At 42.2% G+C, this 26,487-nt stretch overlaps 1 protein-coding gene across 19 annotated transcripts in view; it reads left to right on the top strand.

Moving 5' to 3' along the window:
- The first annotated feature begins 16,664 nt into the window (after positions 1–16,664).
- The window catches only part of BICD1 (BICD cargo adaptor 1), a 175,578-nt gene continuing 165,755 nt past the window's right edge, over positions 16,665–26,487 (top strand). For 7 of the 19 annotated variants that reach the window (XM_035344832.1, XM_035344920.1, XM_035344983.1 and 4 more), the window contains exon 1: positions 16,668–16,985. In XM_035344832.1, coding sequence (XP_035200723.1) covers positions 16,773–16,985 — 213 coding nt within the window. In that variant the 5' untranslated portion in view covers positions 16,668–16,772. Of the gene's footprint in view, positions 16,986–26,487 lie in introns of all 19 variants that reach the window. The other 12 variants (XM_035344839.1, XM_035344891.1, XM_035344870.1 and 9 more) reach the window with 4 other exon arrangements.

Raw genomic sequence — 26,487 nt, 5'->3', positions numbered from 1 at the left:
TTACCTCTTGTCTTTGATCTTATTTGGGCTTCATTGGAAAGAATCTTAGTGGGTAGTATTGGTGATAGGACCATTGGACTAGATGATCTTGTAGGTCCTTTCCAAACTTGTGTTTCTATGATTCTATGAAAGAAGGAAACAGAAGACCATAACCACTCTGAACTGTGTATAAATTTTGTCCTCCTGTTGACCCAGTTATCAGGAACTTCCCGATGTGAACTGGAAAAATCAAACTGTTTGAAATGACACAAATCATGCAGCCGGGTTCAGAAAATTGCTTGTAGCAACTAATTCTAATGGGCCAAAGATATCAGGAACAGATAATTTGCAAACTTGATTGTGCTTGATGAAAAACGTATACCAACAAAACCAGAAATAGACATAATGAATTACTATAGAAGTAGACATAATGAATTCCTGTAGAGTAAATGAAAAATAGATGCTTGAAGTAATCAGATTAATTTTGGCTCCTATCTGAGGAACCTATTCAATTATCTAAGCTGGCAAAAAGCATCACATTATCTGGTAAGGGATGGAAGTCCTTGAGGAAGGCCCTCTGGTAGCAGAAGACAGGAAATTTTAAAAAAGATAATTCTTTTATGACCCATTTTTAGAGAGAATTAAAAGGCAGAGCCTGGAATCAGGTAGAGCAAAGCCAATGAAAGTGAGGACTGGCTGGGTAGGATGTTGCAAAAACAAACAAACAAAACAGAAAACGAATTCTATGCAGGTGTTGATGTTTTTCCTTAGCTTTGTTGATCAGTCTTTAGAGTAAGGCTTGAGTTTAGAGATTCATCTGAAGACTCCTTGAGTATCTTGTCTTATAATGTTGCCAGTGAAGAGATAAACCTGTCCTCTCAGGTTTTGCAGAATCTGCAGGCATGATATGGATGAGCCAGTACTTGTTAGAAAACTTTTTGGGCACATGAAACACATTAAATTGTTGGCTACAGAGTATTTATTAGGAATGGGAGCTCAGAACCCTGGATGTGATGGGTACAATGCTGAACAAGAGCCAGCACCTTTTGCATTGATACAAGAAAATCAAAGTTTGAGGTCAGCATGTAGCTCCTGCAGATTAAGATTGTCTGGGACTTTAATGGTTAGATTAAAGTTTATTCATTCTGGTATGAAAATAAAGTAGATGATTGATGTAGGAGGGGACAGGAGATGGCAAAGAACTATTAAAATCTGGAAATCATCCTATGTATGTCTATTCTGGGTTTAAATATGTTAATATAAATTAATTATGATCGTCATCAAAGTGAAAAGATGGAGTATTTATGGAAAGGGAACAAAGTGATATAATCTAAAAATAAAGTAGTTTGGGCTGATAAGAGAAAAAATAAGGACAAAAACTTCCATTAATCTATCTTCAGCTTCCATGTGTTGATGATAATTTGACTTAGTTTGTTCTCCAGTGCTGCAAAACATCATGAGATCAAAAAGGCTGACCCATATGGAAATTTGTGTTGAAAAATCAAACCTTAGCCTGCTGTTTTTCTGACACCGGTGAGGTTTGATAATAATGCAAATTACAGAAGCATAGAAAAATACAGCTGAAAAAAACCTTTTTGAGGAGAACTTGCCTCCTTTCTCAGCATGTCTTGCAAATATACCAGCACCTGTTCTATTTAGGCACTGCAGCTGGGACTACAGGTCTATGAGGGCTGGAGAATCCCATGGAAAGAGGCTAGTAATATCTGTTAGGACCCCCTCTAGCACATTATAAATGGCCCCACTTCCAAGAAAATATGCTGAAACAAGCCGAAATAAAATATCTACCACCTACTCTGAAAGAATTTAAAGAAATACAGACACTGAACAGAAGCCAAAATCTCCTTTGTGAATTTTTGCCTTCCTTATGAGGGCTAATAGATCTTCATGCATAGCAATGTGATTTAAGTTTCAGTAATATATTTAATAACAAAAAGATAAACAACCACTGTCTCTAAAGAACAACTGTCAACAGTTGCAAGGCTCAGTGGGTTATAAAGAATCTCTAGTATATACCTGAATAATTAAAAAATATTTTTAGATTGAAATAATGAATCCTAGGTGTCCTGTGAAGAGTGATGAATATTATAATATTTCCCAAGCATCTATTATTTGAAGAATATTTTCTCTAAATCTGCTACAGAGGCACTGAGGTAAGACAGTGTATTATTTTAGCTAAGGAAACAGATTTTTCTTTGAGTAATAATAATTCCTTACAGTACTTATCTGTCAAGAAGTTCCTAGTAATTACCATTGCTTATCACAATGAAAAACAGATCTCTCAATCGATTTCTTAAAATGTCTTTGGCATCGGCTGGGATGTGAGCTGGAAGGTTAAGTTAAGTACTGATATGAAGTCAGTACATTGGTTTAAGTCTGTCTTAAATTCCTTGGCATCACCTTGAAAAAACATGAAAAATGACTGGGTTTGAAATGTTCAAACTTCAGTCTTTAATTCACATTATCATTTCTGTGCATTTCTGCAGTTCATATATTGTATCTACTAAATTCTAAATTCTGTGTTCAGTCGGTTTTGGAAATTTTTTTTCCTCTTTCCCTCAGCTAGGGAGAGAAATGATACACCTGTTATTGGCATCATTTTGCCACAAAGCATAGTCCTCCACTTGAAGTCCTAGACTTTCTGCAAACAACTGAAAAATGTCTAATTTCATTAGTGTAATTCATCACTATAAGTGATGCTTTCAACCTCACAGATGATATCCATTTCCTTATGTTCTTTTTTTTTTTTTTTCTTATTTGTAAATATTTCTATTATTCTCTTTTCTCCACCCCTCCAACTTCAAGATTTTCAACACTTATTATTTGAGAGATGTAGATTTTCTCTAGGGGAAAAGTAGCACTGCTTTCTGCAGTGCAGAAGCAGACCTTTCTGCTATGAAGCTGCTTAGTAGCTTTCATAGTTTATTTATACTTTGGGCATGCAAACAAAACAGGATGTTATGTCCCGCAACGCAGTTAGGCACTGCATGTAAAAGTGCTTTCTTTCATTTGTCTTTGACCTGCTGCCTGATGATTTCATGTAGTGCCCTGCAGTTCTTGTCTCATGAAAATAATGACTAATCATTCCCTCATCACCTGCTCCATGTGATTTATGGTTTTCTAGACCTCTGTCATGTCCTCAGTCATCTCTTTTCCAAGCTGAGGAAACCAAATCTCTTCATTTTTCTTCTCCAGTGGAAATTGTTTAGTATTTCTGACCAACCTGGTTCTCTTTATCTGTATACTTTCTAGTTGTAAAATATCATTTTTGAAGTGAGGTCACTCAAGCGTCGGACAAGATTGGGTAAACCATGGTTTTACAGAGTACCAACAATAGTTCCCATTCCCTTCCTGGCCTATTTGATGGTGAGTAGGAAGCTTCATCTTTCAAAGAATTATCTGCAGTGACGAAGGAGAATATTTTTCCTTGGCGATGAAAGGTAACAGGAGAACTCAGTATTGTGAACTGAATCACAATACCGAATATGGAATCAGAGTCACTCTTCACTATGTGTGATTGCTTTACACTCTTTGGTGCTGCATTTCTTCTGCCACTTAGTTGGCCACTCGGTACTGGGAGATGTGTCTGTAACTCCTGGCTGGCAATTTGCATTCTGAAGCATGAGCATGCTTGGAAAAACAACAAAAATTACAGAGGTGTTTATGCCAAATCTCACACAAAGAAGATCTTTTCTTGTGTTTGCTACCAATTTTTAAGCAACCTAGAGCAAAATAAACAACATACAAACGTTCCTTTTTTTCAACTTTTTTTTTTTTTTTTTTTTTTTTTTCTCCTCTCAAACTGTCAGGCAAACCATTTCTTTCAGTTATAAACTGAATCAATAGGCTCACAATGAGTCCTTGCTGATTTTGGCATGTTTCATTATACTGAGTGAAAAATAATCGGTCTCATTGATATATAATTCTTTTATATGTGTTTTTGAGGATGCAAATACATCCCATGTTTACTTTATCAGTGTCCTGCCAAGATGTAGCATCTGAACACAGCAGTAGTGACAGTATTATTTAGATAAGGTCTATATATATAAATGCTGTGAAATTTCACTTTATTAACAACTTTGCAGGAGACAGACTTTTTATCTTTTGCTTTATGTGGTATAAATATAAAACAAAGTTATCCAAAGTGTAGCTTTTGTAGAACAACTTAGAATTGCCGCTGGTACAGCAGCAAGAGAAGCCTGAGGAAAACATGGAGTATATAAAGGGGAATGGAGAGAGGACAAAAAGAAGAGGAATATACAGAACAGAGTGGTACATAGTGTCAGAGGGGCATTTGAGAAAAACAAAGCATCTCAAAGACCAAACAAGCAGTTTTTTGTCTCCCAGGGAACCAAATGAATTTGTTTGGAAACTGTTGACATTAAAAACTGCAAGGAAGAACAGAAAGCAGAAGTGTAAAGCACTGATGCCTGCGGCAAATAATTTATCCAGAAGGTGTGAGCTATCCCTGCCTGCTTCTACCTGTTGTTAAGAAACGTCTGCAAATGATGCAGTGGGAAGTGCAGAAACATCTGGAGTTTACCATAGTAACCACCTCATAAACCCACCTCCTTCATTTGAAAGAATGAGCGCTCACAACAGGCATTTTATGGTTCTACTGCCCCTGTGTGTCAGCATGGAGATGTTTTAATGGTTTAGACAATGAAATGTCATGTGGTTTGTGGAACAGGTAAATGTTATCTTTCATGTGTTTCAGCAGGTCTGCAAAATTCAGCACAAAGTATTGTTTAGAAAACTACCAGTTTATTTCAAATATGATTCCTCACTCAAAAATATACATTATTAATGCAGAGCTGTTCAATGAAAACATCAGAACTGTGTGATGTGGAGAAAACAAAAGACTGCAGAGACCTATATCATCAAAGACTTTTTTAAAGCTCATGCTGCCAGTCAGTATCTCATACTCCCAAGGTTTGTTTAGTTGTGTATCAGTTAGCTGCAGTGTGAGGAGGCAGTTTAACCACACCAAACTAATTGCAACAATCAGGTTTTGGTGAATGGGTGTTTGGAGAGCAGTGCCTGCCTGCAGGGTCCCAGCTCCCCGTTGCTCTTTTTCCCTGCACCTGCCTGGCAGCTTGTGGTGCTGTGCCCTGAATAGGGTCAGAGAAGTGACCCACTGGAAAATTCTGCCCACCTGTAATATTTTTTGCTTTTCTCTTTAAGCAGATGACTGGTTAAAAAGAAAACACGGAATACTAGATCAGGTAACGTGACCTCTACCTACATTTATTACATCCAATCATCACAAGCACAGCTGATTAAATGCAATAGTTTAAAAGAAACTTTGCTTAAGAGTGAGGTTTCTTTTCCCCTTAGGCTCCCAACAGCTTTCCTGTACATAACCTCATTTTTCAAAATTGTTTCATCTACTAGGCTGGCTGTGATAAACCTCTCACTTCATTTTTTAATGCTTAGTCACTTCAGTAAGTTTCCTCTTACTTCCTTGATATTTGTGTTCAATCCTCTCTATCGAGACTGTAGAATCTGGAGCACTTGAAGCCCCAGACTGAAGTGAAAGTTGCACGCTGGGGAAGGCTGCTGCATTGTAATGCCAAGCAGCTTCTTTCCTGACATCTATTTCCTGTGAGAATGGGAGCACCGATGTACTTTTGGCTTCATTTCCCGAAGGCCCAGGAAGAGAGGACCCAATTCACTCTTTGGTCATTCCCCAGGACATTGCTGACAGGAATCAGAGTGGCAGGTTGCCATTCCTGATGGCCACACTCGGTAGGCTAATCCTTCCCAGCTTCAGTTCTCTATCTGATGTGCTGGTAATACCTTTCGGCCAGTCAGTGAGGTCACACATTTTTCCTATACTTTTTAAAATTATTTCCTATACATTTTTGTTCTTATTGTCATATTCCCAAAGTCATACTTCCATCCCTGTTTCTCCTTTTCTCTGATTTTCTAGTCATCTGTTGCAGGTGGAGAAGAAATAACAGACAGTGAGATACTGCCAAACTCAACTTAGTTGACCAAGTGAGTGATAGATAGTTTCAGGAAAAACTTCATTCACCCACTATGAGCTGAGACCTTCACTGTGCACAGAGAGTTGGCACAGTCAGACCCAGGGGAATGTGACACTTGCCCAACCCAACCTGCCTCAGCACTGGGTTCTCGGCAGCAGCTCATAATCCGGTTCCAGCTTGAGCAGTCTGCTTCCATGCAGTGTTGGACACCCTCAGAGCAGTGCCCTCCCTGAGTCTCTATTCCTCTCTAATGCTTGGGGGTTTAGAGCTAGATGTCGGCACAGGCCACCAGCCAAATCTGTCCCCAATGATACCACCTTTCCAACAGTTCCAGGTAGTGCTCTCCTGTCACTTGTTGACCCATGGCCTGTCCTAGGGCTCAAAACACTCAGGCATCTGCATTATCCTATTGGCCATGGATCATTATGATCCGTCTTTCAACTTTGATCAAGGCAAAGTCATGATACTCCTTTAATATCTTTATTTTTAAACAAATACATAGGTAAACGTGTGTGGGGGGAGGGTGTTTAAACCCTGTTAACGTGTTTACCCAGCACCAAGTCTCATCTCCTTGTTGTAACAGTCAATGAAAAAATATCGTGCTTTCCCTTTTCTCTGGATAGCTGTGAAATGTACCTGTGAGTACGCATCTCTTCCAGCTTTCCATGGATCAGTCAGAGGACAACAGTGGTGATATGAGGTCAGCCAAGAGATATACCTCCTGACCATTCCTATAAGAAATTCCTTGTTTCAAACCCATCTCTCATCCTGCTAATTCATTTTCAAAGCATGTTTCTACTCTGGCAGATCCCTTGCAGAGAGAATCTGTGACAAGTTTACAAATCAACCTTCCCTTCTGCATCTAACACCAGTAAATTGCCAGATCTCTTAAAATGCAGCCATTTTCTCACAATACTAAAGAGAAGGAATTCTCTTAAAGAAAACTAGGGAGGATAGGACAGTTAGCATTTAGCTTTCTCCCTTTAGCTGGATGCTTGTATTGTCTTCTCCATGGTAGTTAATGTTCCAATTGAGGGATGTTTCCTATTTATTCAGTTGTTTTGATCGATTGGTGGCAGGCAGCAGAGCAGCTGAAAGTCAGGCAGAAGCAGGAGGATGACCAGGTGCCCACGTTTATTTTCCCATGGTTGTACTGATTGCTCCAAAATATCATGTTTCTTCCAGATAAGTGTATTGTCTCTGTATGCAGAGATTGTTCCTTTCATTTCATATAGATAAATGGAAAAATAGTAGCTGCCTGAGTTTTCAGACAGCCTGAAAACAGTAAAATTCATGAGCTTATCCATCTTAAAAGGTAAAATAAATGGTAATCATTAAACATCAAAGTTAAATACTGTCAAGATACATTACCTCTTTGCTCATCAAAGCAGGCAGAGAAGAGAGCTATGACCAGAGACAACACCAGTGGCAGGACTCACCTGCTCTATGGGACTGCACGATCTGGTACCACACCTAACTTTGCCTGTAAATGTGTTTTCTCAAGATACCATTACTCATCATGTATTCAGTGTGGAACAGCGCGGAGTAGTTACTTTGCAAGTTGTCCTATATAGCTGAATTGTTCCTGCTTTTGACAGACCTATTTTGGGACTTACCAAGAGCTGAATGGAAATATTGCTCTCCTTCTCTTTATGTCCCCTTCCATGAGCAGAATTTCTCCTTCCATCTTCTCCTATATAACCCACATTTACATGTGCCTTTCACAGGATGTCTCTAAGCTTTTCCACATAGTATCTCCAGGAGCTCACAGGGGAAGCAGTAGCAGATGGGCAGCTTGCATCAAATGAATTTCCATCTGTTATTTCTCTTACCAATTTTGTGCAATACTGGCAAGAGTTTGATTGTTTCACCTAGTCCCCCTTGATCCATTGCTGCCCAGTTGGGCAAAGAAAGGTAGGCAAATATCAGCATCCCTCTTGCCTTTCCCCCTATTTATACCAATAACTCCTATAAGGATCTGTAACATTCATCTCCCAAAGGTGTTTGATTATTCCCCACTTCCCAGGCTCCACATGTTTAAGATCCATCTGCTGCACTTTCAGAAACCCCTAATCATCCAAGAAAGAATGAAAAAAACTCAGGAGACAACCTCACAGAAAGTCCCAATTAATTTTATCACCCTCCCAAAAGTTGTATTACTTTTCAGGAGGGGCTCTGTAAGGAAAAGCTGGAAGCAGATACCAGCCAGTTTTGACCTGTCTCAGAAAGTATAATGCAAATCAAAATAGCTCAGACTATTGTGGCAAAGCAAACCCTAATCATCTCTCCCCCAGAACAAGCCACAAAGGAAGTACCATTAGGATTTTTATTAGATTTCATTTTTTTTGAACAGTTGTATTTGACAACACAGAATAATATGATTATGAAATGAAAAAGTATTGATACCATAAATTAAGTTATTGAAAAAAAAATATAGGGAGGTTTTTAAACAGTTACTCTTAGGATATACCCTGTTGTGTGATAGACCAGTCATTCCATCCAACAGATAAAAAGAATGAATGGAAATATTCACACTGAAGTCAGTCTCCAGGTCAAGATCTTAATCTCCTAATTATGCTTTATCTCCTCTGTTACCTGATGAAAACAATTGTAGCTCTGATCCAGATGTCTTCTCTGTAAGCCTTTATTTTGGTGTTTTAAATATATACTGCCTGATCTGTATTAGGTATTTTGAGGAAAATCCAGAAAAAAACAGGTTTACAGGATACTGTCATAAATCTACCTTTCTCAAATGCTACACTCCCTGGTTATAAACATAACATAATTTCATTTGTGTTGTGTGTTCTGTATTCATTGTAATGTGTGTTTGAAAGCTGCATTTGAAAGAAGGCCACTGCCAAACCATTCTTGAGTGCTCATAGTAGCTTATACCTCTTTAAAAAAATAAGCTAGATCACATGCCTTTTTTATTATTTGGATCCAATTTTCCTGATATTATCAACACAACATTATTAATAAATTCCACACAAAACTTTCAGTTTCTCTCTCAGCCATCATAATTTGTAAATGTTTTTAGCCATTGATGCATGATAAGAATTGTAAGACAAATGCTAGCTTTAGTAGAAATAAGTGCTTTTTGAAGCTACATTTAAAAGGCGCACTGCAGTTCCAAGGTTTTCAGTTTCAAGACAAGGCACATTACTGAATACAAATTTCTTCCTCTCCCACACTCATCACTTATGAGGAGAAAAATCAGCTAAATGGGACCATAAGATGCAGTTTGTTTTTTATTTCATAGTCAGCTTCCATTTCAAACACGGGATCCACCCAATCATCTGAGTTTGCCAACTGTTTTTGCCCATGCTGTGCTGGCAGGAGAACTTTGGCAGAGAGTTGACATAATAAAAGGAAGCAGGAGACCAGAGGATATGATGTACGGCCTCGTGTCACTTCCCAGAAAGACACTAAAGAAGATTGAACAACTGATTTGTGAGTGTCTGGAAAACAATGCATTGGGTTTAAAGAGTGCCAGTATAGAATTGCCAACAAAAGAGGGTGTCAGCCCAGTCCCTCTCTGCTGGAGCAGCTGTCTGGAAGGGTAAATGACAGCCAAAAGGTGCTGTTTTATGGAAGGACCGGCTGCTCTGCACAGCAGAGACCCTCTCTGATCTCTGGAGATACCCATTTTATTGGGTCATTACCAATGGCTTGGTTGTGGTGTGATGGCTTTGGATAAAGGTGCTGGGGAACAGCTTTTGATTCATCAGTAAATGATGGCCAGAAGGTTCTCCAGAGAAGACCAGTTCAAAGTGGCAAGTTCAGTAAGTTGTGAGTTTGTTTTATTTTCCCGGGTTTCTAGATGGAGATTTAAAATAGTGTTTCAACCTGCATCCAGAAACTGAGCCCAGGCTTGATGGTTAATCACAGGTTTATGTAACTTTGTGGATGCCTCCATACTAGAAACAATTGCAGGCCTTTTAGAGGATGTGCAAAAGAGGATATATAAAATGATCTTGACATACTACATAAGTGTTCCAAAATCAACAAGATGAACCTCAGGAAACATAAATGCAAAGAAGTAAGTGGCTGGAAAAGCAGTAGGGCAAAAAATGATCCTGAAGCTACAGTAGACTTCAAAGTACATGCTTGTTACTAAAGTGATGTTGCTTCTCAAAAAATCAGATGGAGTACTGGGAGAGTTACACTGGCAACATGGGAGATGTTTGGCCCATGTTATTGAGTAGTGGAGAAGCCTTCTGCTGGAGGGACTATTGTCAGCCTGGAAGAGCAAGACATAATACCCTTCAAAAAAGATCATCCAGAGACTTAGAAGAAATGATTCATAAGGACAGTCTGAAGGGTTTGAGGAAAAGCTGGAAATTTGTTTGATGAAGAAAAGGGAAAATGGAACAGCATTCAGACATTTCTAAAAATTGATGAAAAAGGCATGATGTTTACCAAAGGACAGGAGCAGATCTGCTTGACATGTAGTTAAAAATTTTGAAATTCTACATTAGGAATGTTTCTATTTGTGATGGTGGTGGTGAGATATTGGAAAAGGCTTTGAAGGCCTGTTGTTATGTGTCTGTCATTGAGGGTTTTAAGAACATGCTAGATAGTCCTTAACTGTGAATGGTCTAGATATGTTTGATCCCACCTGTATGTGGGATTGGACTCAATGACCCTCTAAGATGCCTTCTAGTCCTCCACTTCTTTTTCTAATGCAGAGACAGAGCATCTCAAGACTTATCAGGATTCAGTCTCCAAAACACAACCTACTCTGCCCACAGTGACAGCAGCAGAGGGTACCTGGTTTTCCAAGGATCTGGCAATATTAACAAGTTTTTCAAGATATGGTTAATTTGCCCATCTCTCATAAAAATCTGCTGTCCTGAGCAACCTGCTAAATTGCAGTTTGCCTCAGCCCTCACTATATTCATTCTCTGGGCAATGGATGTTTCTGTTGTTCATCTGAGATAAGCTGCGTTATTCCTCCTTCTGGTTTTAAGTCTGCCCAGTAAGAAACAGCTTGCATTGTGACACTGGTTTATCTGGACTAAATTGCTGAGAAGCTGTTTGGGCAACATATTCTTAATGGACAGGTGTTCCTTGCATTCCACAAAAGTGCCTAGTAGTTTAAATAATGCTTTCTATGTTTCTTTTTGCCATTTTTTTTATGGTAAGACCATGCATGGAATGGTAGAACTGTGTCCTGGGTCCAAAGCCCATGGGCAATGATGTCAAGGAAAAGAATCAGATGATGACCATGGAGACGAACCAAGACCCATGCTCAATGTATGCTGAAAGTAACATCCTTTCAACCTGGGGTGATACTACTCAGTTTAACAGAACAATAATTCACATCCTTTGCTATTGGCTGTATTATTTATTTTCTGTAGGAATTGTGGTGTTGCTTGATTATTGCTGAATGTGTTTTCTAAATGTCCTTGTGCTTTATTTTTTCATAGCTTTCCTGTAAAAATAATTATTGTTTCTCTGCCTTCTACTCATTGCATACAAAACTTACACCAACCACTGTTTACTTCTTTGGGTTCTATATGTACTACATCAGTGGTTTTCAAAATTTTCAGGTTTTTGGGGTGCAAAGTTATTCTGGTGCAGATACAAGCCCCAGTGTGCCAAATTTAAGCCCACCACAGGGTTAAAAAAAATAATTGTTTACCTTTGCAGCTTCTTAACAGAAATTTAGATAAGGACACTGATGTTTGAAAGCCTTTCTTTTGAACACTGATACTCATGTTAATCATTATAACATCGTTACCTTTCATTATATGCATTATTATTAACTCTTTTGTTTAGTTTCTGTTAATGTCCTTTATAAATGAATTTTCTTAAAACCTATTACCATTTCTATTGCACTATGATCTTTAAATATCTCTTAAAATGTCATTTCCTTCTCAGTGCCTCCCTTTTATCTCTTGGCTGGTCATTCATTACAAATACGTTGCATATATTCAGTGCTCGAGAATGATGAAGCCTTGGCAGTATAAAAGTCACTTGTTTATCTCCAAAACACAGCATAGTTGCAATACGGGCTTTCTTCAGTGCTTTTTTCCTCTTTTCTTTCTCAGGAAATCAATCCCATTCCTACTAATGACAACAGATTGGTCTTCATACTTTTTTTTTTTTTTTTTTTTCTTTTTTTTTTAAAATTTGGACACCCTGGCAAGCCTGCCAAACACTACTAATTAGCAGTTGTTAGATCTGGGCTCCATCCCGGTGAGACCCTCCATACAAATGGACTCAAAGCGATTCCTGTGTATGCTGTAGGTACAGTAATTTAGACATCTGCAACAGTGGCTTTTATAGCTGCATTTCCACCAAGATGTAGAACCAGTAGTTCATTTCACATAGGTCACTAAATACTTCTAAATTGTTTTGGAGTTTAGATAATACTACCTTGAGCAAGGTTTGAACCGCATCATTTTGGCTATCCTTGAACATCTGGTTGTCCCCCAAAAAATGTGCAACCAGAATGGCATTTTTTGGTCGTGGAATATACTATCTTTAGTCTAAGAGTCTACCAGTGTAATGTGCCAGGATTTCAAAGGACAATTTCTGCTCATGAAAGAAATGCAATTATAAGGAAACTTGTTTTATGAGGGCATGCTGAATGTCACTAAATAACTGTAAAGTGTTTTGAAATATTCATGTGAGGGGGTGCAGCAGGGCAAAACGAAGGAGGAATAACAATGCAGGGTGCTAAGCCAATCTTTGGTAAGACTGGAGCATGTATTTTGACTTTTTTTTTGAGGCAGAAGGCATAAAGCATGGTAGTAGGACTTAAAACAATGTGAAGTGATGCATATTTGTGTAGTGAAAATACTTAAAATGCCTACATCATTATTTAGGGCTATCTACACTAATAAATATGATCCAAAAAGTACCAGATCTGTGGCCTGAGACAAGCACTTTGCTGGCATCACTGTGCAGTCATAGAATCATAGAATTATAGAACATCTCAGGTTGGAAGGGACCTTAAAGACTATACAGTTCCACCCCCCTACCATGGGCAGGGACACCTCCAGGAATGGGGCATCCACAACCTCTCTGGGCAACCTGTTCCAGTGCCTCACCACAGTCTGAGAGAAGAATTTCCTCCTAACCTCTAATCTAAGTCTCCCCTTTTAGTTTTAAACCGCTCCCCCTTGTCCTGTCATTGTCTGCCCAAGCAAAAAGTTGCTCTCCATCTTTTTTATAAGCACCCTTTAAGTACTGAAAAGCTGCAATGAGGTCTCCCCAATGAGTCTTCTCTTCTCCAGGCTGATCAGCCCCAACTCTCTCAGCCTTTCTTCATAGGAGAAGTGCTGTAGCCCCTTGATCGTCTTTGTGATCCTTCTCTGGAACCACTCCAACAGGTCCACATCCTTCTTGTGCTGTTGGCCCCAGACCTGGATGCAGCACTCCAGGTGGGGCCTCATGAGGGCAGAGCAGAGGGCAACAATCACCTCCGTCCACCTGCTGGCCACTCCTCTGTTGGTGCAGCCCAGGACACAGTTGGCCTTCTGGGCTGCAAGCACGCACTGCTGGCTCATGTCAAACTTATTGTCTACCAGAACCCCCAAGTCCTTCTCTGCACGGCTGCTCTCAATGAGTTATTCTCCCAGTCTGTGCTCCTGTCTGTGACTGCCCTGACCCAGGTGCATCACCTCGTACTTGGCCTTGTTGAGCCCCATTAGGTTCACATGGGCCCACTTTTCTAGCTTGTCCAGGTCCTTTTGGATGGCATCCCTTCCTTCTGTTGTATCAACTGCACCACTCAGCTTGGTGTCATCTGCAAAATTGCTGAGGGTGCACTCGATTCCACTCTCTATGTATTTGATAAAGTTATTAAAAAGTACCAGGCCCTAGAGGGACAACACTTGTCACCAGCCTCCACCTGGACATAGAGACATTGTCCACAACTCTCTGGGTGCGGCCTTCAAGGCAATTCCTTATCCACTGAATGGTCCGCCTTTCAAATCTGTATCTCTCCAATTTGGAGATAAGATCAGTCACTTTCATCCATACATACACAGGTAGTCCAGAAAGCAAGAATCAAAGAAGATCCTGCTGTTGCAGTTGTGAGGTACTCACTAGAGAATTACCATCTTTGGGTCATGCTGCAGCACTTCCTTCTTTCATAATGTCTGTCGCTATAACTAAGATGCTATTTATAGGCTCATCTGTCCTTTCTCATCTCCACAGACTCAGGAATGAGATGAACCAGAACTCCATATGTTAGGGAAAAGAGCTTAAAAATTTTTCAGAGCCATTGGCAACAGTAGTAGTTCATTCATTATAAATACAGGAGGAGGAGTCTGGAAAGTAGAGTGTGGGTGCTAGTTTTAAGGCCTAAGAAAAGCTATAGATGCAAATGTTGGAATTCTTTTAAGTGTGTATGCTGGAATGTATACATCTGTGTCTGAACTGGCCACACCAGGTCCTGTACAGTCAGTAGAGGAACTGACTGCTGACAACTCTGAGGCATGGCTCATTTCATCCTAAAGAAGACTTTAGAGCAGTAGACTTCTAAAACAAAGGCAACTCTCACCAAAGGAGCAAGGTTTGATGGTGCATACATGAGAAGGCACGATGTAGAGTAAATGAGTCCTGATGATAGCAAATGACAGACATGTTAGGTGCTTTCAGTTTGGAGTAGCTGGAGGACTTGCAGTTTATGTAAACTCTACCCCAGCCCCTGTGAACTTCTGCACAGTGCACATCAGCTGGACTTCACTCCTTCTTCCAATTTTAAAAGAAAGATTCTCCCTAACTTTCTTGTGAGGTATTGCAGAAAAATGACACATTTTAATGAGCCAGATTTCCTCTCCAGGGCACAGATGTTCAGACATGTGGTGAGGCTGCCCTTGGGTTACAAGTGAGATTGTCAACTAAATGATGTATATGGAGTTACACCAAGGATAAATTAGCTATAGGCATCCTGTTGCTTCAGCCTGTTCCCACACTGCCTTGAACCAACTGCTCATTTTCAGCACTGGTCTTAAGGTGTTTTCCAGTCTGCTCTTGAATGAAATTTCATAAAATGTTTGTTTTCATAATGACCAAAAGCTGGTCAAAAGCTGAGCACAGCTAGACTAGAACATCCAAAAGCTCTCAGCACAACATTTTGCTACCATCTTTGTTTGTTTGTGTGCTTTTTGCTACGATTTGTGGAGTGTTTCATCCTTTTCTAAGAAAAGGATGTTGAGGTTAGGCATGCAGTTGGAATTGCAGTTGGAATACTGTTTTTTCCTCCTCCATTTTGATTTTCAGTCATTGGTGAGAGCCACTTACTCTCCTTACCAATTAATATACATGCTTGTTTCTTTCTCATTAATATTCACTCTTGTTTCTGCACTAGAATTCATTAAAAATGTGAATTTTTGGAAGGTACAGAATTGACAGAACATCTATTACTTTATTTTTTATTTATTTATTTATTTTTGATTTATGTTCTCTAGGCAACAAGAAGCAGTGTTTATGCAAGCTAGATTACAGTGTGTTATGTGTGCACGTATGGATAGATGCTATATACTGTATGCACATACCGTATGACTAGCATCGGAGCTTCCATTTGTAGATCTCAAAGCACTTTGCTGAGGAGTCTAGACATTTTTATATCTTTCCCAGAACATGGGGAAGCTGAGGTAGAAAGGTGATGTGGTTTGTTTAAAACTACATTAACAGGTCAGGAAGAAAGAGAATTTATGTCTTTGATTTCCAATATAGTGCTTCATTGGTGGACCCTGATATCCATCTTCTATACATAGCATCTTTTTTTAAAAGAAAACCATCTTCTGTTTCCTGGAAATTCTAAGTCAAATGTTAAACTTTGTACATTAAAGGCCTTGTTTTTATTAAAAAAAAATAAACGTTTGTTGAGCATGAAAACCTGTTCCTGTTAGTACTTATAGCAAAGCTTGGTCTATACCAATAGGATAAGGTCTTTGTTTGCAGGCCATAGTTTGAAGAAACAATAAATTTGGGTTTAAGACTCCTAGTACCAAATCAAAAAGGCTGTGATGAGAGACATTATAACATTGATCCTCGCTGAACTCACTCTTCCAGTTCAGATATGCAAAGAGCCCCTAATCCGATGTGTTAACTTTCTACTGGCGGGCTTTGTGCGGGATCAGTTACTGTCTGTCTGCACCACCCCAGTTTTATGCTGGGCAAGTATCATCTGTCTTTCTGCAGCCAGCATAAAACTGACATAATCCCCGCACCAGGAGGGTCCCGCCAGCCGGCGGCAGCACCCCGCGGGCTCGGGCAGCGCCATCCCCGGGCTGTGCCCGCCTGCCGGGGGGGCACGCCAAACCCCGGGGCGCCGGCGCCTTAAAGAGCGCAGGGGAGGGACCGTGCGGCGGGGAGGCGGGGGTGCGGGCTCCGCAAGCAGCAGCAGCTCCCCGGCAGCCGCCGCACCGAGGCGCGCTCCCGCTGCCGCCTCCCCGGGCCGCGGGGCTCGCCCGGCCCGGCCGCGGGCAGCCCCCCGCAGGGCCGGGGGAGGCGAGAGCGGCGGCGGGGCCGGGGGCGGCTTGGGCGGCGGCCCCGGACCCCATCCTTATCCCATCCCCATAGCCCCGGATCCCGTCCCCATCCTTATCCCATCCCCATAGCCACCCCCATCTCCATCCTTATCCCATCCCCGTAGCCATCCCCATCCTTATCCTATCCTATCCTTATCCCATCCCCATCCCCGTCCCCGTCCCCGCCGCCATCCCCAGGCCGCCGGTGGCGGTGCCGGTGCCGGTGCCGCCCCCCGGCCGCGCCCGCCCCCTCGCTGCCCCGGCGGCCCGGCGGTGCGGCAGAGCCGGCGGGGCTATGGCTGCGGAGGAGGTGCTGCAGGGCGCCGACCACTACAAGAGCGAGATCGAGCGGCTGACCCGGGAGCTCTCCGAGACGACCCACGAGAAGATCCAGGCGGCGGAGTATGGGCTGGTGGTGCTGGAGGAGAAGCTCACCCTCAAGCAGCAGTACGACGAGCTGGAGGCGGAGTATGACGGCCTCAAGCAGGAGCTGGAGCAGCTGAAGGAGGTGAGCGAGCCCAGGCTTTTGTCTCCCCCCGCCTCGCGGGGCAGCTGCGGGGGCGCCCCACGCGTGTCCCCGCCGGAGCCCCTCGCCAGGGGGCGAGCAGAAAGGCCCCGAGTGGCCGCGGAGCTTGGCGGGGGCGGGAGGAGGGGGTCTCCGGGGAGCTGAGGCTCGGCCGGCACCGCGGCCTCCAGGACGGCTCACACAGCGCCGCAGCCCCCCGGCATCACCTCCTTACCCCCTCTGGAGCCGCAGCTTGGGGTGCCGGGCGTCTGCGGCACCGGGCTGCCTCAAGCCATCGCCGCAGCGTTGTGTGCGAAGAGGGGATCGACCAGCACGGAGGATGCGAGCTCGGCAAAAACCTAGGGTGTATAGGCAGGGGAGCTGTGTAAACAGTCGTCTGCAGTGCATGGGAAGGGAGACGCTTCCTTCTGAAGTTATTTATAGCCCTGGTTTATTCCCCTGCTCTGGGGAAGCGCTGCCATTAAGGGGAGGCAAAGCAGCCGTACAGTGGTCTTGAGGTCACCCCCAGTCAGTGGAAATCAAACTTCTGCGTCATGCTGAAAGGATAAATGATCTGAGGGGTGTCTTGACTTCATCTTTCAAACGTGTTTCTGTAACACCCAAAGTATAAAGTAGGTAGAGAATGACTGCACCTAACCCTCTAGTTCTGCTAAACATGACCCTGAAATATCATCGCTGTTCCTGTAGTCATCATTAAGAGAAATAACTTGAGACTGAGACAGTGCACATGCACAGGACCTACGGAAGGGGTATGTGTACACACATTTGCAGGTCTCACGTCTCTAGGTTTGATAGTATTTTTATACTGTATGGGAACATAAATGATTCCATATTTCAAAAAGAGATGGTAAAGCATTAAACATTTTTTTTTCCAAATTTAAAAGGAATATATCACTATATATAACGTGCAGAAATTGTCTTCAGTCAGAAATCATGAACATGTTCCATATGGAGTGAAATCACTTTGTGAACTTAAATTATAAATGAATATTCTTTAGAGTACTAAGATTATATATGAATATTCTTTAGAGTACTAGCTTTGATGTGCTTTTAGAAGCATTTTTTAATAAAATAAAGACTATTCTAGTTGCAGGTAGATGTGTTGTGCCACAGGCTTGGCTCAGTGACCAGAAGAGTTTAAAAATGTATCTTCAAGAAGAAGCAAGCTAATTTTCAGAAAAACCTATCGATCTACTTAAACTTGATATCTGCTTCCCCACCCCTGCTGAGACTATGCAGTAGGCTTAGGACTTTGAAATCAATAGTCACAGGTTCAGGGGTGGAGATATGTGACTTGCACAGGCATGAAGGCAATGCTATTTGAAATGACCTGGCATTAATAGAGGAGTGGAATCATGGGGAAAATACAGAAGGCGATTTCTATGGGGGGGGGGGGGGAAGAAGCAGCAGTCTAGCTAGCTGTAACACAGAAGACTCATCAGAAACTAGGGATGACACATATGTTCACGTGGCCACAGATAGAAGGGACTGTGCAAGGAACTGAGTTTAAATTATTAAACTAGAGGGATCAGTCAACATGGCTAACTGAAATGAAACATGCACAAATTCTCTTCCTGTTTACTTCCTCTCAAAGCCAACAGGACTGTGTGCTCTGCAGCCCAGAAGCTGTCCCGCAGGGCCATGCCTTCATGCTGTGCCAACCACAGCATGGACACTGAGATATCCATGGAGAAAGGAAGAGGAAAATCCTGTAGCTTGCCTGATGCCAAGCAAGAGTGGAGTCGCTCTAGTTTCCAGTTCAGGTCTGGGGCTCTCAATTCCAGAGCTCTTTCTCTCTGCAGATAGGGCATCTCCATCCTCCATGTAGGCTGCAAGAGATTTCTTCTTGCTTCCAACCTTTATAGGAGAAACCACACTGATTCTTACCGCACATGCAGCCCTGCAAAGAGAATTTGCTCGTATTCCTTCCTGTCGCTGTAATGTATTTTCTCATCTTCTCTGTAAACACCTCTGTTATGACTGTTCCATGAGTGCAGATCAGATTCCTAACTGTGTGCATGAGCAAACGATGCCTCAGGTGACATCGGCGAGGCAGGATTCAGACTGAGGTGCTTTGGGCAAGCTGTGTAGTGATTTGGGGGTCTGGGATTTGTGGTTGTAGGGTTCTGTCTGAAAGCTCTCTGGCAAAATGGCAGAGGCAGCCCAAAGCCAGCTTTTTATTAATGCTCCCTCCAAAATGTGCAGAGGAGGGTCCTAGTGTATTGCCTCCAGCAGGTGCTGCAGAGAACATCCCGCACCGTGGCCTGGGTGTGGTCTGCATGGTGGGACATCAAACAGCACGGCCAGACAGGAGCTAGGAAAACTCCTGCTATGTCAGTGAGGATTTGTTCTTCTGCTCTTCCCTCTCTACATCTGTAGCCTCTCTGAAGTCATAGTGGGGTGTAGGAAAGAGGCCTCAGATTTATACTGAAACAAATGGTTTATCCATTCAAGAGGAACAGTAGGTGCATGGGTGGGGGCAGAATTATGTGTAGGGCCATTACCTCTTCTCTGAGCAGATTCATTTACTGGGGTCGAATCTCATCCTATGTTTTTCCTGAGGCAAGTCTTCATTTCTGAATTATTTCATTATTAAATTCTTTTTTTTTTTTTTTCCTCTATTAAGAGCTCATTGCGTTTATTGCTCAGCAGACAGAGCTGCCTGTCTTGGACTACTTAGTCATGGCTTAGCAATCTAGGATCTGAATTCTTCTCCTATGTTCCTTGGCAGTTCAAAACTCAAGTGAACTTCAGTGGGGCTTTTTCCGTACAGACTGCAATACAGAGCCTCAGCTATACAATAATTTCCATTGCTGGAGGGTGAGATGGGAAAGTAAGGCCATTATAGGATGTAGAATTAAAAGCAAATTGCAATACATTACATTAAATATTAATACTTGTATATAGAATATATCCTAAGCACCATGCAAAATGAATTATTACAGTAAGCTCCGATGTTTCTTGTGCTTTATTCAGAGGTTTCTGCTTTAGCCTAAGATTTGAATGTTTTGGGGCATGACATTGGTTTACATTACAAAAGCTTGAAGTTTTAAACAGTGACCTAATAAATACTTCTTCCAAAATAGAGCAGTTATTACATGTGTAAGCTGTTCTGGAAAGACTCAAAACATCTATCAGCTACCAACCTTACATTTTCAAAAACGAAGTCAATAGTAGGAATGTGAAAACATAGACCCTGTTGTGTTGACTTTAACAGCTGTCAGTGTTACAAGATGGAGCACTGGTGGTCCTGAAGTTAGACAAGACCGTAGGAATAGTGTTAAACAAAACATTATTATTTTAAAGTTGTATTAAAGTTCATATTTTTTCTCCAGTCTGTAAGATATGTTGCTGTGCCTTGCTCAATTACATCTCAAACTAGTGGAATTTTGACCCTGCAGTAAAAATGCAGTAGTTTTAGGGCCCCCATTCAAAAGGTTGCTTTAGGAGATGTGCTGTTTAACCTGCTGTGAATAAGAGTGCAGGGAATAAGAGACATTGCTGTTAGTCTTGTGCTTAAAGGTACTCTGTTTTCACTGTTTTACTGCGGTGAGGGTTTAATTGCTAGCATATTCTGTGGAAACCGTTTTTCAGTCTATCATACTTGTGGTCTTACATGTTTACATTGCATTTGCTTTAAGGACAATCTCTGTTGTTAGATTTCATTCTTTTAATGAAGGGTAAAATGGCTTCACATTGATCTTCTTTCCTGGGCAACCTGCTCTAGCGGTCCCTGCTTCAGCTGGGGGCTGGATGAGATGATTTCAAGAGGTCCCTTCCGACCTCACCCATCCTGTGATTCTGTGATTAGTTGCTGTTCACTGGTGGCTGGCAATGTTTTTAGAGAGGAGAAACAGCAGTCACCTCCAGCTGTGATAAAATGGGGACTGAAGGCAGCTTTGGTATCCAGCCATACAAGGCATCTAGGCCTGGGAAATCCTAAGCAGAGATTTCACTTTAAAAATCAGATCATGAACATAACAGCTGAGCAGATCCCCAGGTTCCTCTCCTTCACTCTGTCTGACTAGTTTGAGCAGTTTCTCACTCAGCTGCTTGGCTTCTATGTATGTAGTTCTATGGGGACAAGCTCTTCCCCTGGATTACACGTGGAGCTGGCTGATTTTTAGGTTGAAGGTGCAGTTTAGTGTTCCTATTACACTCAACCCAAATATCCTTGGTAAGTTATTAGAAACCAGAGTATTGGTGAGCAGCCCTATCCTTTACAGGTCAAAAATTTGTGTTTTCTTTACCTCACAGAGATGTTGCATCATTGTTTTATGAAGTGCTTAGTGAGTTTAGCAACATGGCTTCCACAAATAATTCTTGGCTTGTGACTGGAAAGGGTTCTTGAGGAGTAGAGCTGAAGCTCCCTCTGACAGTTTCTGTGCTGTTCTGCTCTTGCCTGTGCTACTTTCATGCAGGTGACTCAAGCTCCATCTCCCCAGCCCCCTGGCATGGTCCTGCCCCTCTGACTCCCCCACTCTTCTCTGAAGTCCTGTGTTTGCAGTTTCCTCTCTGCCTTTTGAAGTGTACAGTTGGTGGGGCATTTTGGATCCAAAAAGGACGGAACAGTGGAGGGGGAGGCTCCCTATCCCAAATAAAGCCCTGATAAATGGGCAGTCACTCTACACACCTGTATGCAGCACAGGGTGCTTAGGAAAGCGTGAAGAGGCTCACACATCCCAGTGAGATTTTCTGAATTCCCCCTAAAGGTGAACTTGTCCCAGATATATAACTTAAGAGCTGTGAACTGATGCCACCTCAGTATATACTTACACCTCCTTTCAGCGACATCGTATGTGGGATGAGGTCAGCATTTCCAACACCTCATCCTGATCTCAGCACTTGGTTTTGGTGCCTGTCCACGCCATGCCACTCAGAAGGGCCGTGCTGCCTAGCACCCAGCTCCAAGGTGAGGGCAGGGAAAGGGTGCATGAGCGGCAGACATGGAGCAGCAGTGATCAGACGCTTCCTGCAGTGCTGTCTCCTCCGGAGCCCAGCCGGCGCTGCCTCTGTGTGCGTACACTGCTAATGGAAGGGTGTTTACCCCGTTCCCTTTCACATCTGGCCTGGTTAGGGGAGGAGAGCAGGGCAGCACAGGAAACTGACACACGGAGAGCATGGAAGGCAATGAAAGAACTTCAGTGACAGAGCTGTTACGCAGGGTCTTGCACAGCACCCAGATCCAGAAGAGCCCTAAGAATGACAAAGCTTTGGGTGTTCCTCCAGATCTTCATTCATCACTTTGTATTCTCCTCTCCTCAGACCTAAGCACAGGTCTGCAACAAAAAGAGTCTGAAGATGCTCTTAGCAGTTCATTTGCAGAGCTGTGCTTATAAGGAATGCCCTAGCAAAATCAAGCAGCACCTTGCAAAGCTTTCATTCAGTCATCACAGGCTGGGGACTGACTGACTGGGGAGCAGGCCTGTGGAAAAGGATTTAGGGATCCCGAAGGACTGTGAGCTGAATGTGGGCCAGCAGTGTGCCCTGACAGTGGAAAGGCTAACAGCATCCTCGACTGTGCTGGCAGGACCTTAGCCTTGAGAAGGCTGAGGGAAGTGGTAATTATGCTGGCATTGGCATTTGTAGACCACACCTTGAAAATGGCATCCAGTTTTGCCTCCCCCCCAGTACAGGAAAGGAATGGATAGTTGGGGCTGAGTTCAGCAGAGGACCACCAAGATCATCAAGAGCTGAAGGGCTTCCCCTGTGAGGATGGGCTGAGGGAGCTGGGCTTGTTCAGCCTAGAGAAGAGGGATCTGGGGGGAACCCAGCAGCAGCCTGCCCATGCCTGCAAGGAAATAGTGAGAAGACAGAGCCAGGCTCTTCACAGTGGGGCATGGTGGGAGGACAAGAGAACTGGCATGGATTGAAACTAGAGAGATTCAGGCTGGATTTAAAGGGGAACTGTTTACCCATAAGAACAGGCAGTGGCACAGGTTGCCCAAGGGGTTGTGCTGTCTCCTTCCCCAGGAGTTATCAAGCCCCAGCTGGATACGGCCCTTAGCAACCCTGTCTGAGCTGACCCTGCCTTGAGCAGGAGGTTGGACTACAGGAGAATGACAGCAAGGGACCTGGAACAATGCAAGGTCTCTGAGAGCACCCACTATGTCCAGTTCAATTCCAGTAGCAGCTTGCTGTATGTTACCCAATATGTAACAGCCTGCTGCCTGGAAATAGGGACTGTTAGCAAAGCCACAGCCTCACTCTGTGCCTGAATTTCCCTTCCTTTGATTGTCATTGAGCCTGCATCGACCTAGCATTAGTAAGGGAGTAGTTTGATGCGCTTTTCTCTCAGCGAGACAGCTCTGTGTCTCCCTTTGTCATGCCTGCCCCTGTTCTCGCTCCCAGTTGTGCATCTGTTTATACTGTCCCACCTAGCTAGAAAAGTGACCTCAGTTAAAAATAACAGAGGGGGGTGTATGCTGTCTGTAACCAGACCTGGGTACATGATGTGGTTCACAGTACATTCCCACAAACTGCTTTACCGGCATAGCCAAAAACTCAGCGTGAGGATAGGAATGAATGCCAGAGAAATAGGGGGACAGAATGAGCTGCTTAAACAGGTACTGATGTTAAAGGAGATGCTTATCAAATTGTGGCAGGATGGCTTCCTCTGAAGGGAAATGAATGCTGTGCATTAGCCTACAGAAAACGTAAGCAGCTGAAATCATCATAGGGGAAATTAGAGCTCTTGCTGGAGCTTTGGCAGCATGCAAAGAAAAATGTAGACAAACTTCTTTTTTTTTTTTTTTTCTTTCCCAAGGACCTGCATCGCCCATTGCTCTCACTAATTGCATTGTATCCTTATGAGCCAGCATACATAAACGTGTGATTTGTTACACCTCCTGCAATAGCCAATCCTTAAATAGTGGTAGTCAGCTTTAAATGCTTGGGGTTTGCTTACTACTAAAATAGTTCTGAATTGAGTTTCTTTTGTTTTCTCCTCATAGTTAAATCATTTTCGTACTTTCACTCTTCTAAGAAATCCCTCTCCAATCTGAGGGATTTGGATTGAATCTGCCATGTGTTGAGCTCCTCTGTGATAACTGGGAGTTGCAACTGGATTTTATGTCGTGGAAAAGTTAATTTTCCATAGATTTTCTATAAAATATTGAATTAGTACCAAATCTAAAATGACTGATGGAAGTGTTAATGGGGGAGCCAGGCATCATTATTGTGAAGTACTTCCTGCTTAAGGCTCGTGAATGCAGAATGATGGCTCACTGAATAGACTTTAATCTAAAGGTCTGCATCTGTTTGGAATTAAGCCTTTAGTAATGATTTTTTTTTTTTAAATAATTCACTACCATCTTTTCACCTTCCTTTATGTGAAATATTTTTCCTTCCTTTCTGTATTGCAGTGTGGATTTGCCTTCTAAGGGATGTGTGGGTGCAGTCTGTCTGCAGAACACCAGTCAGACTGAACACCTGGCTTTATGGAAAATGCAGTTGGGTTGCAGAACAGTGGTGGAGAAAATAACATTTGGCATGGAATAGTAATTTGTGAGCATTCATCAAAGTAAAATGAGGAGCATTCTCAAAGTCAGATGCATAGACTAAATTTGCACCTGGCCAACTTTTACATACCTTATGCAATTGCCACTTGGAGAAAATATACGAGATCTTTTTTTTTTTTTTTTTTTCTCCCCAGCTGTATTGAGGGATTCTAGAAAAGCAACCTGCTTCTCAAATAACTTCTCATTTTTTTAATCTCATATGTGTTCATTTAAGCAGATCATTTTCTATCATGTTTTCACATTGGTGTTTTGTTCAGTCTACGGATAGTGCGAATGGAATGTGATTCACCTGTGTTTCTGTGTCCCTCATAGCTCTGCTACGTTGTAGGCTTCATTAAAAAGTTGGCTTTGCCATGGATTTCCCTTTCCTATTTGTCTGATACTTGAAGGAGTGATGTTTAATTCAGTACGATTCTGTACTGTACATTTTTTCTTTGGGATGATTTTAATTTATAGTGGCACAGATGAAAAGCAAGCATTCATTTCTGTTGAAATACCTTACGTTTGTGGCATGACTTTATTTCCCTCTTCTTTCCTCATTTCCTTCTGAACTCTGCACCACTATATTTTATGGGGGAGGAGAGAGAGTATATTCCTGTCTTCAATTTAGGGGAATTGATATTGCATGCAAAGATATGAATGTTCCCTTTGTCCCTTTACCCAGGGCTGTTTGCATCACTAACAGCAGATGACTATGAGGAGAAAAGAGCAATTTTTCATACTGTCCTGTGAAAGCAGTCCAGAGTATAGACCAGCTACAGATGGAAGCAGTTAGGACTATTCGAAAGGTGAAAAATACATCTCAGCAAGGGCAGGTGTCTAAAGCTGAAGTAAGCAGGTAAAAAATGAGCTAGATTGCAGGTTAGTGCTTTAATGGGAACCGTGCTTCTCTGTGGAGGGGTAGTATTACGGAAAATAATTTCAGGATTCTAATGTATGTGTTTCCAGATGTCTTTCACTATCAAAGTTTAACAAACTTAATAGTTAAAGGAAAAATCAGGCCACTGTCCTGAATCTATGGTTTTGGGACAGACCTATTAAGACTTAACACCAAAAGGCTTTTGCTAAGACTGAAATCAGTCTATTCCCATTTTCTGCATTTCTCTTGTGATTCCTCCCTGTCTGCAGCCTTTCATTTTCTGCCGTGCATTCTAGATTAGCATTCATCTCCTGTCCATGATGGTTTATACACGTTTTTATCTTCCCTTTTGCAGTCTCTGCCTTACATCTTAATTAGTGTAGATTTGCTGCTCCATTAGACACTGAACTGCATTTTTTACATTAAAGACCCTTTTTGTCATTGTGTGAATGTAAGATATCTATCTATTTGTGGCAGACTGGACCTTCCATGCTCTGTCTTGGTATTGCAATGACATGAGAAAACCATAGAAATACTCTAGAAATGTTTTCATTTTCAGTCCATGTTAAAAAAAAAAAACAGCAGAGGATTTGTCAGCTCTGCTTTGTAGCAGCCTCACCATTAAAATCATCCTGAAAAGATGTCTCCCAAGGCAGTTTTAAAATTTGGTTGGCTGAAGGAGTGCACAGTAAGGTATCTTTTCATAATGTTTTGCAAAAAGCAACCCTGCATTTTTTTTCGTTGTTTTGTTTCTGGGGTTATTTATTTATTTAACCTTAGGCAAGAAAATTGATGCATGGTGAGGTTAGATAATGCACTTGAGTCCTTGTGATCAGAGCTGGGGGTGGAACCCATTACCTACACAGCCTTGCCATACCCTCTCCTTCTTCCTTTCTCCTTTGAATCACACTTAATTTGCCCTCATGCTGTACAGCCATGTTAAACCCATCTACACAACCAGTAGGTTTCCAGCGCTAGCAGTAATACATACAACACTGCTTAACCCAGAGGCATAAAAGAAGTCCTCAGTTACCAGTTGGTCACTTTTCACTTTCAGTCAGTCATTTCTGGGTTAATTTTAACTAAATTAGATGAACTCCTTCCT

The sequence above is a fragment of the Oxyura jamaicensis genome, chromosome 1 (genome assembly GCF_011077185.1).
Source record: "Oxyura jamaicensis isolate SHBP4307 breed ruddy duck chromosome 1, BPBGC_Ojam_1.0, whole genome shotgun sequence".
In the NCBI taxonomy this organism is placed as follows: Eukaryota; Metazoa; Chordata; class Aves; order Anseriformes; family Anatidae; genus Oxyura; species Oxyura jamaicensis.
This window is presented reverse-complemented; position numbering and strand designations above follow the sequence as displayed.